This window comes from Kryptolebias marmoratus, linkage group LG5, assembly GCF_001649575.2.
Source record: "Kryptolebias marmoratus isolate JLee-2015 linkage group LG5, ASM164957v2, whole genome shotgun sequence".
Classification (NCBI taxonomy): Eukaryota; Metazoa; Chordata; class Actinopteri; order Cyprinodontiformes; family Rivulidae; genus Kryptolebias; species Kryptolebias marmoratus.
Window position 1 is genome coordinate 8231770 of NC_051434.1, and position 16528 is coordinate 8248297.

Consider the following 16528-nt stretch of genomic DNA (forward strand, 5'->3'; position numbering starts at 1 on the left):
GCATTTACACATCCAGGGCAGCTTTTAATTTATTTATTTTCATCAGGTTATAATCGCCTTCATTAATCTGGACAGTTAAAGCTTGGATTTTAGAAGCTGAGGCTACACAGGGACGAAACGCCAACATTAAACACTAAACCACCCAAATTAAATGCAAACGACTGCAGAGAAGTGCAGGAATTTTCAGCCCAGACTACATCAAGAAAAAACAATCGCAAAGTGATTAAAATGACAGAGAGACATACATCTGCACGATGGAGAGTTGGAGACACAAAACAATCAAAACTGTTGATGTGGTTCTCTACTTGCTCAGTTATATTTAATCTGGTATTGAACATATTTACTCTATTTCAGTGATAGCTAATGATTCACAACCAAAATTTCTATTTGCGTATTTACTTTATTAACAATGTTCTCTTAAAGGGTATTTGCCATTAAGGTTTATCCCTCATACAAGGAACCAAAACCATAAAAACCTCATCCACCAATTCAATCTTCCTGTTGTAACGCAGTGTGACCACCAGGTGTCATTGTTGACCGTACAAACAAACAAGGACACATTAAATTCTTGAGCTTTGGTTAAAAGTTATTAATCCAAACCTAATTTAAGAGAAAGTAGTCATGTAAGTATATGATTCATTACTCAAACACTGAAGGGCTTCCAAAACAAAGTTTCAAGGAAAAAAATAAAAAAAAGATTTATCAACAGCTGATACCTCGACCTACATATAAACTGCTTTGTCTCTCCGTTTCGTTAAAAGTATTGTGTTTGATTATGTTTTAAATTCTTTATGAACTTGCAGCCTGTTTATTAGTTTTAAAACATTGTTTTGAAACAATTATTATTTTACAAACACAAAGCTTTTCATGTTTCTTTAGAAAAAAAGAAAACATTAGTTAGAAGTCAGTGAGGTCGCTCATTTAAGCAGTTTATTACCATGATGATTTCAAATTGTGGTCAGTGATGAAAATATCCAAGTTTTTGTACTGAGGCCATGTACTTTTTCTGCTAACCTAAGCAACTTTTGCCCCCTGCACTACATTTATGTCTGCTTAAGCTATTTTACAGATTTAGATTTTTCTTGCAAAACATATGCAACAATTTCATTGGGATGTTTTATCAAGACCATTATAGCTTAGATAAAGCTGACAATTTATTCACAATAATTAATCCTAACATTAAAGTGATCTTAATTAATTATTTTGTGCACTTATATTTGCAATCTATTAATAGGAAATTAATTAGATTGTGGCACAACAGTACACATAACAGGCTTTTGTAGTGAAATGGTTTTGTGTGTAAATAAAAGCATTTAAAGGACACAAAAACGTCCAAACCTTTATTGTGGTATTAATTTGTTTACCTCCCGAAACTGAACTGTAAAATCATAAAGCAGAAAAACATTATTCTGTTAAAGTGCTGTCATTCAACGCCCAAGAAGTTATTAATACAAATGTGGTATAATTTTTAATATTTGAAGAATGAACATTCATTCATTCATTCATTCATTCATACACTGCTGTTTTTGGAGCCTGAGGCCAGGCTTTTCCTCTCCTACTGTGGCAAGCCAGTTGATCATTTAATCGCTCACTGGCTCTTTAAAGCTAGTATCTATTCTTTAGTTCATATCAGATGTCTGAAATGAAATCACTTTTCAAATTTAAGTGATTTGGGCTTTCATGTCCAGTTATCCACATTGATTCTAAATGGGAAAAGAGCCATTTTGGAAATTTGCAATACATATCCAGTCTAGCCCATGGACTGTATAGATTTAGACGTCGGACCACAACCTGTAAGTTGAAGCTAAAATGGGACCAAACAGGCAGGTTTTAAGCCCCGCCCCCTCCATGTAAACAAACAGTTCTTGCCTTGCTATTGTGATTTAGCTGTCATTTCATGCTTCAAAAAAATAATATTAAAGTAAGAAACAAAGTTTGGGCAATATTTTCATCATCATTTTTATTTAAATTTTTATGCTTCTAACACAATTTCTACATCATTAAATGATTGTTTGGGGGTTAATTTAACTCAAAGTCATCAAAGTTTTTGTAAAAATTGCGTTAGAAAACAGCCTTCCTCGCCTTTGTTTACAACTAAATTCAGTGATCAATTCTCCCGTTAGAGTTTGGAATATCTATAGTAAATGATATGTTTAGTGGTTACTTTTATCATAGATGATACACACTTGCAGAAAAGTTCAAATCAAAAAACACTGAAAATGGCGTCTTTTGACAGCTGTTATAACTTTAACTCAACCTCTACTGTGGAGACTTATGTGTTTTTATTAGCAGTTAATCCCTTTTATATGCAATTTGTTTCAAATATGACAAGTAAGAAGGCCATTTTGACAAGTAAAAACAGTAATTACAGACTGGAATGTGGTTTGATTTATATGCTACAACGGCCTGCCATACTAACGTGTGTGTATGTCGCTCCCTGCGGCAGCCATATTGGAATGCTGGATGTGGAGGTGGAGAGGGGAGGAGGAGAGGGAGCAGGAGGAGGAGAAGGAGGAGGAGGAGCAGGAACAGGCGACGTGAGTGAGAAAGAAGCGGAGACTGGCAGGCGAGGAAGCGAGGAAAACCCTCTCTCTCCGAAACTACTCCCAGCCAGCTCCACGACACGAATAACGGACTGTTAACCGACTCGGAGTGGCTTCTCCCCGCCGGCGGAGCCGACACGAACCTCCCGGTGAGCGGTGTTAAGTTGTTTTAACGGGGTGGTGGTAGTGGTGCTGGGGTGGGGGGACTTTTTCAACTGCTCAAAGAAATTTACAGGATGCGGTCTTTACCAGCATTCCGCCAGCGGTTTCCTCTCGAACATTTAGTCAAAATTCAGCCCGAGTACTCTCGCTGTATTAATTGGCTCTGTTTTAGTTTTCACTGCGCCGAAACGAGAGTTTCGCTGTTTGTAACTCGGGAGTAAAAAAAAAGAAAAAGAAAAAAAAAAGGTGACCCACCGCCGCCACAATCCACAGTAACATGGACCTGAATGTGGCTGGAAGTTGCAGTAAATAGGTGCACCGGATTAACCTACATTTGGCTTCAAAAATCTACCACAAGCACTCATTTGTTCCCTGTCTGGACCCAGTTCAGTGTGCTTACCTTGATTTACCTCCAGAGCAAAACGAACTGTGTCAACTTTCTGCCATAAAGGAGCTCTTGTGTTGTATTAAGAGACATTAAATTAGCCCAGGTAGCTGTTTAAATAGGTGGATGACTGCTATGGTTTGTTGTTATGTTGCCTGCACACTTTAATTATGCTATAACCTAGTTAAACAGAGAAACAAATCAACTCCAGACTCCATTTTTTTCTTGGTTTCTGCAGGATCTGCAGTTTTTTTTTTTGCATTTCCTTTTATTATGATATCATTCACTTGGGCTCTGTTACAACCTTTAAAAGGTTTTGAATACATTACAGGACTTTTCCAGGTAGATTTCACCGCTTCTCATCAATAACAACATAGAAAACACACCCTATCAGTGATGAAATAAGACGTACTTCATTCATGTTTCCACTCACTTTTGAGCATCTCATTTAAAGGAAAAATTCAGATTCGGATACGTGAGCCGTGTCAGAAGCGGGGTCCTCTTTTCTGCGTATTCCCAGGTGTGGGGGAGCGTTTGGTCTCGCCTCTACTTCATATTCAAGATGCAAGGAAATGCAAATGAAACGCTGAACCCTGAGGCTGCTGAAGCTACTGTATACAGATGGGCTTGCAGTCTTGCACGCTTACATTTGCATTTCTGAAGAGCTGATTTGTAACGCAGGGGCTTTAAATTGCCTCTACAGTTCAAAAGTCGCTTATTTGTTGACAAAGTTAGTTAGTTGTAGCAGTTATCAACAAAATCATGTCTTTCCCAAGGTGTTGTCCAGCACGCGTCCACGTTACAACAAGCCAAAGTCGAAATGATTTTTCTTATATATATGTGGTTTCTTAAAATTACATATCTGTAGCTGCTGTCAGCTGTGAGAATAGTACTCTAAATTCACCAGCGAGGCTCAGATGATCCACTCAAAGAAAGGTTTTCAAAAGACGAGACAGGATACCAGTCAGACGTGAACGAGGTAAGATTTTAAAAGTCTGATCAAAAAAGTGACACATTTTTCCAGATTTCTTATGTCAAAATATTCATTCATTCATCCATCTTGTTCTGCTTATCTGTGATCGGGTCACTGAGGCAACAGGTCCAGGAGAGAAACCCAGACCTCCCTCTCCCCCAGCGACCCTCTCCAGCTCCTCCTGGAGGATCCCAGGCCAGAGAGGATACACAACCCCTCCAACGAGGTCTGGGTCTGCCCCGAGGTCTCTTCCCATTGGGATATGTCTGAAAAACCTCCAAAGGGAGGCGTTCTAATCAGACGCCCGAACCACCTCAGCTGACTCCTTTCGATGAGGAGGAACAGCGGCTGTACTCCGAGCTCCCCCCTGGATGATGGAGCGCCTCACCTAATCTCTAAGGCTGAGTCCTTCTGCCCTACAAAGGAAGCTCATTTAGCCGCTTGTATCCTGGATCTCGTTCTTTCGGTCATGATCCAAACCTCCTGACCACAGGGAGGGTTGGACTCAACTGTCTTTTTTACCATGACCGATCGAAGCGACACCCTCATTACTGAAATAGGGCGCTGATCCGTCCATCCATCTCCTGCTCCATCCTCGTGAACAAGACTCCCAGATACGTGAACTCGTCCACGTGAGGCAGAGACTCGCCCCCGAGCCGGAGGGGGCATTCCACTCGTTTCCGGTTGAGCACCACGGCTTCGGACTTCTCGGCTGCGAACCGTCCCAGTGCACGCCGAAGGTCATGACCCGAGGACACCAACACAACCTGAGGTTCCCAAATCGGACGCCTCCCCTCCCCCCGAATGCCTCGAGGAACAGGGTCAGAAGCCTGATCCAGATCTACAAAACACATGTAGACTGGAGAGTCAGACTCCCATGACCCCCTTAGCAGCCCCGTGAGGGTGAAGACCTGGTCCACGCTTCCACGACTGGGACGATTCGTGTATATTTCAGTATAAGTCAGTACAAATAAGTTTATTGACTTTTTTTTAGTTATAAGGCTTTTAGTCATTTCTTTTGCATTCATTTTAAATCTCCTTTTTTGGTTTCTAAAGAAACTATTTTACCATCACAACCATTTTACAGCAACAGACTTTGATCTAAAAGATACAGAGAGCAGGGGAGGCTCACAAAATGGGACAGTCCGATTTATTTCTTTATTTTCACCCCCCACCTCAAAGTCTCGGTGTTTATGTCTGCTCCGTTCAAAGCAAACGGCGCAACAGAGTCTCTTCCCCTCTCCCGTTTTCAGCTGCTGCAGCAAAAAAAAACAACCCAAAAAAGCAGAAAAAGCTTGATGACGATGCTGGTCTCAGTGCCTGACGTGATTAATCAAACTGCTGCCACACAAACTGATTTGAAGTGGTGGAGACATTTTCAGTCATGAGACGGCTTCCAGCTCGATAAGAAATCTTGTGACGTTTAAGTCTTGTGAGATCTCATTACACCCCTGCTAATAGGCTCGAAATGATGTTGGCCCCACTTTATTTATCCCATTTGTGCACCTCTAACACTAATAATCGCAGCGTAAGTCACTGTCTGATGTAGATCCGTGTGGTATGAAGTGTGAAACACGACCGTGATGTTTTGCTTTATATGTCAGATGTAACACACTCCTGCTTTAGTTGTCAGCATTTCATCTTTTCTATGGTTACAGAGCTGTAGCTGCTGTAGGTTTTTGTGATTCATTCAGTTTGTTGAAATGAATGAGTGTGTACTGCTCCATTCTTCCCGGGTCTGCAGCAGGCTAATACGGATGTGGTGTGTGTGCATGTGTGTGCGCTTATATTTGTGTGTAAATTGCAGAGCAGTGCAGGAGGCCTGTATTTATAGAAACACTTGACTACTCTCCCAGATCCTGCAGTAGCAGTCCACTTTACTGCACCGACAGTTCTGCTATATGGTTTTTATTTATTTATTTTTTGGTTTATTCCATACTCTGTTTCCCCTCTCTGAGTGTGACCCATTCCAGATCGGCAGAAATGGAGAAAACTCCGGAGAAAAGCCGGACGGTAACAAAGCCTGCAGTCTTGTGTCAGTAGATTGCAGCCTGCAGTGACTCACGATGAGCGAAACGAGTGATGGCGCTCACAATGTGTGGAGGCTTGTCGGGATGAGGAATTCCTAACACCTAATGAAGTCGTTTGTCTTGAGGAGAGCTCCGCTCGGCCACTTGTTTCTCCTGCAGTTCGACTACTTTTCAGGCAAACAGGAGCCTTATTTTTCCCCCCAGCTTGATTGCCTACTTTACCAACTGTGTAAATATTTGTATCCGTGTGAAGGTCAGCAGCTCTGTGCAAATCTGCTATTACTATTTACACACTTATCTGGAGATGGATTGTGGTGGGGTGGGGGGACGTGAATGAACCATTGAGCTGAGCAGCTGATTTTATTTGTTTTGGAAGTTTGACTAATACACCGAGGGTCCGTGTTTATTTGTAAATTCATTTACGGCACCAGTCAGGATTTGTTATCCCCCCACTGCCGAATGGTCTGTGTGTTCATGTCCCCGTCTCCTGAACCACTGAACCACTGGACAAATTTTAATCAAACTTGCAGAATGCAATCATTGGATGCATGTCTACAGCTGATTAACTTCTGCAGCCAGCCAGATTCAAGATGGCTGCCACAGCCAAAAAACACAATAATGGCGACAACTCAGTCAGTTTTACAGATATTAACCTAAATGTTGGTGTGGTAGTAGCTGAGTTTTGCCATTACCTGTTTTGTGTCAAGTCTGTCTGTTAGCAAAATATTTCTTGAGCCACTGGATGGATTTTAATGAAACTTTCAGGAAATAATCATTGGATCTACCTTTTACAACGGATTAACATTTGATGCCAGCTGAATTTAGGATGGCTGCTATAGTCAGTTGAAACCAAAATATTTATAATTCAGTCAGTTTTACACGTATTGTGTTAACACATTTACAACACATTTCAAGTGCTTCTCTTGAGAGAAATCTCTGTGTTAAACTTTAGCATGGACTACTGGAGTCAGCCATTTTGTCTGTTAGCAAAATATCTCATGAACTACTAGACAGATTGTAATGAAACTCACAAAGTAATCATATGCTCTGAATCGATGCATTCAGCATCCGTCTACCATGAACCTTATTCCCCTGCATGACTCAGACCTGGATGTGGTTTCAGCTCTAAAGGAAAAGCTGTGTGTGTGTGTGTGTGTGTGTGTGTGTGTGTGTGTGTGTGTGTGTGTTGGGTGTTTAGAGATAGGAAGCTAAATGAACATCCATTCCCTGTGCTTCTGGACTGCATTCAGGAAGCCGACCCCCACACCCCTCAGTGCGCGCACATTTTCAGAGCACTTATTGTACATCCTAAAACATGGCACGTCCCTCAGGAGCTGAACAGGGAAAACGCCTTCTTCCTCTCAAAAAGCAGCAACACTGCTCCAACTTTTTCTCGTGTGTGTATGTGTGTGTGTCTTGCTGCAAGACTGGTTGCGTTCCGCTCCACTGCGATGATGAAGTGTTCAACCAAGATAACTTGGACAAATATTGTTTGTCTTGTCAGTCGAGGATATCATTTAGTCCTTAAAGGCTGGATTTGCAAAATCTGAAAATGTAGTCTGTTTGAGGTTGTAATTACTGAATGTGAAATAGTTTTTTTACTTCTTGTGTTTATTTGTCTTTGTATACACATTTAGAACATTTTGACGTGCATTTTAATAAGATTTATTACTGATTAAAAGTGCACTAATAAAGTAAAGTTTAAATGAGATAAATGAGTTAACAGCCGTACCTTTCTCAGTGGACAGCAAATATCCAAGTAGGAGTATCCTATTTAATCTTACATCTTTCCAATATGCTTTGTTTTTGATTTTTTTGTTAAAAATAACAACATTAGGAACATTTTGAATCATAAAGCTCTGGCATTTTTTAAGAAAACACATTGACTCGTTATAATAAATTTAAAGTGCATGAAAGCTGTTGTTTGAAACTCTGTGTTGTAGGAAATTGCTGTAGCAAATTTAGACTTTGTACAAACAGATTGGCCACATTAAATGGCACTGATTGGTATCAACAACAACACCTATTGATCTGGACATCCATGAACTTAAGTCAAACTTTTTGTCTTTCAGTCTATAGACATAGAAACTGATAGACGTCACAAATATGTCACCGAGCTGACAGATCTGAAACCAGTGGAGTTGGTTAAGAAATGCTATAGCCAGCTTACTAATAACAGATCAGTTAGATCATTGATTATCAGCTATAATACATATAAGTGTTAGTACATGTATTGACCCATTGATCTCAGGTCTGTTTGGCATGTGATCCTACCTTTAACACACTCCTTTCAGAGTATGTGTGTGTTCACACATGAATAGATCCGTGTGCAGCTTATTAGTGCTCGTTGCATTAACAAAGATTTGCTACAATAACAGGAAATGACATCACTGTTGTGTGGCTTGTCCCTCTTTTGGGCATGCACACTCAAGGACTAACACACAGTTGTACACACACCTAAAACAAAGCTACCTTCGGTCAAGCAGGCTCCTGCAAAGATATGTTTAAGTGGGTCGACGTAAGATGCTGTTCACGTTCCTCGACCAGAATGACTCAAGGAACTAATGATGGTTCTCATGTTTCCAACTTTTCACTGGGCAGTGATTAAACTGCTGTCAGAAAAGTGCAATTAACCACACAGATGTTGTAAATAAGTTGGGCCTTGTCCTCTTTGTGTGTGTGTGTGGCTGTTCAGTGAACAGTCAGTGTAATTACGTTGGATGAGTCAGAGAGGCAAGGAGAAAGAAGTAATTGTTGGTCTTTGTCGTATGGACAGACAGAAGTGATGTGGGAGGAGGAAAAATCAACAGAAAAGACGGATTTTTTTTTTTGTTTGTATGCATAAATGCAGAAAACACATCGTTATCTGATCTTTTTTTTAGCCTAATTTTCAAGATGGTTAAATTCACAGGGGCTTTTCTGCAGGAAGTAGCCTTGTTGGTGGGTTTTTCTTACCTCCTGCTGTGCCTGGCCTTTTGTTCAGCTGTCCACTGGTTGCAATATTCTACGATAAGTCCCACACAGTACCTCTCTTTCTTGAAATAATAAAAAGTGGAGTACTTTGTGCTACAATGGTCTAGTCTAGGGGTGTAATGTGTTTTCCATGCCTGTCGTTTGGAAGGTTTCTTCTTACAGCCAGTATGACATTTTGATTACGGAGCAGAAATATCTACACTCTTAAAATTACATCTGTTTCACATGTATTTGTGAAAGTCGAATAGGGACCGTACATTTCAGTATCTGTGTCTTCTCTGTTCTCCAGCCTGTGTCTAGGCAGTAAAACTCTGGAATAACATCCTCAAGGATGTCCTGATCTCTAAAATGCACCTGAGTGAGGAGGCAGTCACCTTGTCAGAGATAAAATAAGTGATCTTTCCAAGAAAGATTTATTTAAGCATATCTAATTAGCATTACAAATGAACTGGTTTCTTATCCTTATCTCCTTTGATGTAGATTAGGAATCGGTAGCTTTTTTTCCCCGCACATTGTCCATCCTTATGTTGCTTTTCAGTTTATACAGATTAAATAGAGGGAGCTTTGTGTTGCATGGATGTAAACTTACAAACAGCAGCTTTTCAGAGTCAGCTGGGTTAAAACTGTAGTTGCTAAGACAGTTTTGCTACACCACAATGTTTTCCAACTAATAGTCCGGTTTGGCTCTGTGACTACTTCTGTTGAGACTCAGTGGTTTTTCAGTCGTCCATCTGCTTCAGCTTTGTTCATCCTTGTACTTACAAACAGGATGCCAATGTTTAATGATATCATAATATAAGACTGTGGAGGACATTTGTAAACTTGAATATCTCCCACCAGCTTGCATACTACTGAATTAACTCCTTTTGCTAACTACAGAGGACATTTAGGGCTTTTCGGTGATACCAGATGTGAAGGGGTGGGGCTTTGCTACCTTACAGAGATTGGGGAATTTAAAAAATATTGTGATTCCGATTTCACTTAAAAGCAATATTAAAAAAATGAGTTTTCATGTTTTTCTTTTAGTTGAACACTATTACAAAGCACTTCAGTGGTCCCATTTCTCTGATTTAAAACATAAGTGACTTGATTTTAGAGTTTTTGTGTCAAAATCCCAAAGTGGTGTGATTGAGGAGGCGGGGCCAGCTGTGGCAGACCGCTGTAGGACACTGAGGAGGTTACGCTCAGTGTTTATTAGGGGAAATAGAAGCAAAGGAAGAAATTTGAAAACACATTTTATTTTTTTGGCCTGTAGTGATGCTGTTGGGAACTTTGCCCCACGTTTGCTTCACACAGTCTTCAAGGACAGCTAGAGGCAGCCGGTGCCTGTCCGACAGGCGGTGGTTCTTCTATTGAAGGTTTGTATTTCAGGTGGTCCTCTTCAGAACGTTAACTGCACAGTCAATCACCAGACTTTGGGTTGTAATTTTCAGCACGAGCTGAACTGACCACATCCATCAAACTCTCTTATCCTTTGGGAAGCTGAAGAATGACACAGCTGTTGTAGTTTTAGGTCAGTTTATGTTTCATGTGCTTCGTCAAAAAGAGAATAAAAACAGGGCAAATACATGTGTCTGCTTAGTCAATCCTTTGACCTCATAGTGTCTAGATTTGTATCAGCAGTTAGACAAACACTACTCCTACACGTAAAAACGAAAGAAGTCATTCATAATATCCTCGAGGCACAAAGATCGGTGGTGAAACACCTGGGTATTAGCCATACGTATAACATCACCCTCACAGAGGCAGGTCTGCTCACATAAACGAGTGTGGCTGAGGTCAGATGTGGGTGAATGCTACAGTGTGTGTGTGTGTGTGTCAACGTAGGCATGTCTGTCTGCGTGATTAGTCACCAGCAGGAGCAACTCGTGTAACAAAGCTTCATTGACGAATTGTTCAGTGGCTGCCTGTTCGTGCCACGGTCTCCGCTCTCTTTCTCATTATCCGGTTTAAAAAAATGTCATAGATTGATAAAAGTCACACGTTTTAAACAAAAAAAATCAGCATTTTGTGTCTTATTTCTAACTAATCATAGGAATTATAACTGGAGTTCACCAGGAACTAAACAAGCTTCCTAGGATTGATGAAACTGTTAATGTGTCAAATTTGGTTCATTTTAATAGGCTTTATTTGTATTAAACATCTTTTTATTAGTTTTTTTTTTTTCTTTTCTTTTAATAATTTTGAAAGCACCCTCATACGACACTGAAAAGGACACATCCACTAGAGGGTGGTGTTAGTGCACTGACATCATGAAACGGGGATTCTCACATTTAGAGAGCCATCAGAGCTTAGACTAACCTTCTAAATGAGAGCTGGACTAGGGTGTGTGTGTGTGTGTGTGTGTGTGTGTGTGACATCTTGACCTACTAATCCAGTGGCCCATTAATCTGCTTTCCTCCTGAGCGTTTCTCATCTTGTCTGGCTGCCTGTTTGCTTGCTTTTATGTGGGTGAACGTAGTCGAACTTCGCTCTGACACAGTTTTGATCGTAGGGTAGACTCATCTAAACGTTCGTCGTGACCAGCAGTAGGAGTCCAGGACAGATGTTTGTGTCGTTATGTCGGGTGGCTGCGCACCTGACACCAACACTTGGCACCAAGTCGCACATTTGAGGCAGTAATTTGTGATTTTTAATTACTTGGTTTGGCAGCTTAAATGATGACGTTCTCCTCTGCGCATCATTAATTTAGTCATCTGGAAGATTTGTGAGTGCACAACAATTGTGGCCCCTGCTGGCAAAATGAGTCACTATGGGGAATTTTTCAATAAGTTATTATTATTTTCAATTTCTTCATCTCAAAAGCTTCAAAATGGTAGTTTGTTGAAATTTGGCGATTAATCACTTGGCCTGGCAACAAGCGAGCGTGCCTGTTTGAAAACTCAATTTTATTGGTCTGGAGTGATCTAATTGGGAATTCCAGCCTTATATTTAAAAAGGAGGATGCCTGAGCTTCACAATGACCCCCAACACTATATGAAAGGATTTCCAGGCGCTACGGCAGCCATCCGAAAAAACATTTCAAAGGAAATTAAAAGGATGATTTCTAAAGACGTACCTGTTAGGAAAAAACAGTTTAAAAGTAGATTAGGAAGATTATATCCTGTTTTAGTTACTAGGATCACCAGATGGTGTCTTTATGGACTAATTTTTACATAAATCTTGCAAGAATCAATAGTTTCAGGTTGTTTGCACTGCAGTTTGAGCTCATTGCGACTCATTTTGCCACCACGGCTCACAGTTAAGTGCAAACACATGCACTGAAGTGTAAACACGATTATTTTCAATAGTTGTATTTGGTGCTGAACTTTGCACCTTATTGATAGTTGATTTTGTGATGCATACCTCATAATTTTTAAAGTTAAAAGCGCCGTTTCTTTGTCTGACTTGAGCACAAAGTGTAAAGCCAAGAGCAGAGCTCACTCGCCGAGCTGCGAGTGATTTGATTACAGAATAATTGGATTAAATGTGTAAAGTCAGTGGAACAACTGGCGGGTATTCGGCTCGTCTCCTCTGGTTTTGTTGTTCTGAAGATGGATGATTTCTGTTGAACTGCGCTGAGTTGAGAACATTACTTTGTGACTAATTGAGTGGCTCCTCGGGGTCTATTTGTGTGTCAGACAGAATAGCCAAAGGCAACATGACAACACCCACACCATGGTTAAATAACTCACTCATCTCCTCTTACTTTCAGACGTCTTCCTACTCTCTATTACTATTTTTCTAGGTATTTTATCCGTTTTTAGTTTTGGTTATCTTTTCTCATCCCCCCCCCTTTGGTTTGTTTTTCACTCCTCGTCTTGCAGTTGTTGCGTCATATGTTTCCATGTCTTTCCTTCCTTACTCCTCTGTCTCCTGTACATCTGGCTCCTGCTCTGCCCGTCCATCACTCTCCTGAGGGACAAAGCCACTTCCCCCTCGTCCCCTCCCCCCGTTTTCCCCCCTTATTCCTTTTCTCTCTTTCATCTCCCTCCCCCTTTCATACTCACAGCCTGCCTACTGCTCCCNCTCCCTCTTCCCTTTGCTCGTGCTGCTGTGTATTCGTGTGTCAGTGTAGTAATAGTAGTATAAGCAGTAGTTGTAGTACAAAGAGGAGACGGAAGGAGCTGAGCTGTGAACTTAAGTCGACATCACTCATCATTACTGACTTAGCTGGCTGGCTCAAGGCTAGCCTTAAGACCCCTGAAGCCTGGGATTTTGGCTTCTTTTTTTTTTTTTTTTTTAATTTAGCGCTCTTTGAGAAGAGGATCAGACCTCTCTCCTCCTTTTATAAATGGAAGGACTTTACCATGGTAAGGCATTTTTCAAACATCACTATATAATTAGTGGCTGCACAATGGACAGTTTATATGTGTCTGCAATATCCTGTAAAGGTAAATTAATTGTAAAATGTATGCAAAGGGAACAAAACAGTAAAAATTTCAGTTCTGTAATGATACGAGGAGTTTAGTGATAGTAATGTTGCTTACAAGAAGGAGGAGGAAGAGACGTGCAAACTTGAAATATAAGCACTTAAACTAGCTTGGAAATTATTTGTGCATTCGTTGATTAATTTAATGCAAAAATGCAAACCATGCATCAATGTTTTGTGGGTTTGTTTCTTTGTAGATGTTATAATTGTATTACTGTTTGCTTCCTTTGCCCACTCCCTGGTTTAGTCTTGTCCTCTGCCTCCCCCACACCTGGTTCTTGTTTCTTTATCATCGCACCTCCTCAGATTGTTTGAATTATCCTCTTGGTGTACGAGCTCCAGGTTTTTCTTAGTTCTCACCTCACAGATCCTTTGGCAGCAGAGCTCTCTGCCCAGAGCGGTTTTCTGCCGGTTCTTGTCCTGCGTAGTTTTGTTCCTGCCTCTGCAGCACAGTGTTCTCTCTGCAGTGTTCGGAGCTTCCACCTCTTCACCTCGGATCGCGACACGCTCGTGATTGGACGGGTTACGTATGGAGTTGAACTAATTGAAATATTTGAGGTTGACCTGGTCTCTTTGAGAAAACTAGAAAATATTTAGAGAATTTATTGCCTCAATACAGGGAAGATTTATCAATAACTAATGCTACCTTTTTGTTGTCTTTGATGAAAACATTTCCATCTTCATCTGAACATTTTAATCTCAATTCTGCCTTTTTTTATTATCATCTACTGTATTTGTGCTATGTTAATTTACAGTGTATAATAAAAGAAGATGGGGGTGTTTGCTGCTTCCAAGGCTTTGATTTTAAGTGTGTGTTACAGGGGTATAATACTCTGAGGATGTGTGAGGGACAGACGATACATGGAGTGTGTCAAATTAGTGGGTTGTGTTTGAATCCAAGTGTGCATTTTCTGGTAGTTTCCTCTGTGCCTCCATCATGCATGTAGGTGTTTAGATGTCTGTGCTTTTGTTGGGTGTGAATATTGTGTGAAGCAAACAACCGCCCCTTGGCGGCGTTTGATTTATTGGTTATGCTGTCTGTGTTTCAGCAAGTTTAAATAATTTGATTTTAGCTCAAAAATCATGGAAGTCTGCTGAACATTTAGCATAACTTGTAACTTTTTTGTTCCTTTCATATGGAGGAAGAGACGTGCACCTACAAGCAGAGCTCTACATCTTCACCTGAATCACATTAAAGTAATTCTACTATAACTCCACCAGATTTGACACTGATCTGCAGATTGCCATTTAAATGTTATGAAAAAGGTGAAGCTCAAGTCAAATCTCTTTAATCCTTCGGGTAAACTCTAAACCTGTGTGGCTTAGTGAGCTTTATAATCTTAAAAAAACATTCCTGGTTCAACTGTTTCTTTTCTGACTGGCATAAAAAGCTTCCTGAAACCAAAAAAATAATATATTTTCTTCATCATACAAAGAGCTCAGATTTTATGTACTCTGTTTTATAGTTAATTATGCTTTTTAGAAAAAATACAGCAAAGTCTGAAGCAACTCAACTAGGTTGTAACCATCTAACAGCATACATTGATTTATCAGAATTTATTCTAAGCCTCCCAGCAAACCAAGTTTGCTCTCATGTAAGATAAAAGAATAATTTAATATTTAATGTTACGTTTGACATGTTTCCAGCTTGTACGCCAGTGTAAACTTGGACTTAAATCCACTTTTCCAGATCATTTTGATCCATTTAGTCAAAATAAAAGACGTGCTGATTTCCTTTCAAAATGATTTTGAAACACCATCTCACCGGTTTGTTCGCCCTAAATCTGTTGCTTTGAATTATACATGACGGACGTGGTCGGACTGTGATACGTTAACGCGCGCGGCGCTTCGGTAAGCCGGTTAGCTTTATCGCTGCACCTGAACGACGCACACTTGAGCGAATGTCTGCGCCGTGGTGTGTGTGTGTGCTTTTGGCAGATAACGGTGTATGAGCAGTCAAGCGTTTCTCTGACCTTATTATGTTTTTGTTCATGTGGGACTTATCTGGAGGGTATGCCTCTTCGTCATGTGCGCGTCAGAAGTGTGGCCAGTGCATTTAATTCAGCTCGTGACAGATGTTGAATAATTGTTTGAGATTTATTCACTCATGAATTCTATCTTGAGGAAACACACCTGTGCTTTCATTCGCACACTTTGCACAAGCAAATAAGTAAAAACTGTGCTGAGAAGCTACTAAAAGGTTATTTTCAAGAATGTTAAAAGTCTTTTTTGTACTGTATGTGTTAGTGTTGTTTGTGGACAGGCAGGTGTGTTTGGTGCTGTTTCTCTGTAAGGCTGCACGCTCGAGTAATGCCACATTGCCAAGTGGCTCACATACACACCGACAGACACACACTCGTGCAAGTGTGTGTGCCAGCTCGGCCTGAAGGTTAGCCGTTAAGCTCAGGGCGTCAGGGCGAAACAGCTGATCTCTTCTCCTTGCAGGAGAAGTCTTTTTATTTATTTATTTTCTTGTGGGAATATGTCATCTTCATCTGTTCCTCCAGTCTCATCTGCCCTCTGTCCAGACAGTTTTAGCAACCTATGAAACACATGAAAACATGATTTACTTTAACCTGAAAAGGTTTAAACCTTTTTTAATTTTTCCTGTCAACCTTACCTTTCTGTCTGATCTCCTCCAAACTGTGAATTTTAATCCACCATCTGATCTGAAACCAGGAGTTTAGACACCAAGTTTCTGCAGTCTCTCTAGTAATTATTCTGTATAATTACAGTTTCTGAAAAAACCTATGAGTATCATGCAATTATGCACAGCTTGAAGAGACAGTGTTTGTGTAAGTCTTGGTGTTTACATCCGTCTGTAAGTTATGTGTAAAGGCAGCTTTCTGTTGCTTTATTTTATTTAATGTATTTATTTAATTTGGGGCTTTTTCAGCTTAATAAGAACACCTTTGTGTTTCTTTAAGGACACAACGATCTGCAAAGGTGTTCAGTTGCGTATTGTCCTGTCTTTTATTGACAATGTAGTTGCTGCTTTCCTGCAAACACGCTCGTTGCAGTTTTGGAGACACTACCGACTGAGTTTGTATG

General features: G+C 40.4%; 1 protein-coding gene across 2 annotated transcripts in view; it reads left to right on the top strand.

Annotated features, from left to right (window-relative positions):
* The first annotated feature begins 2506 nt into the window (after positions 1-2506).
* ptk2aa (protein tyrosine kinase 2aa) overlaps positions 2507-16528 on the top strand; it is a 56121-nt gene continuing 42099 nt past the window's right edge. The window contains exon 1 of one of the 2 annotated variants that reach the window (XM_037975641.1): positions 2507-2692. Coding sequence is in view for 1 of the 2 variants with exons in the window: in XM_037975640.1 (XP_037831568.1) it covers positions 13340-13358 (19 nt within the window). In the remaining variant the exon portion in view is untranslated. Of the gene's footprint in view, positions 2693-13147; positions 13359-16528 lie in introns of those variants that run through there. The other variant, XM_037975640.1, reaches the window with a different exon arrangement.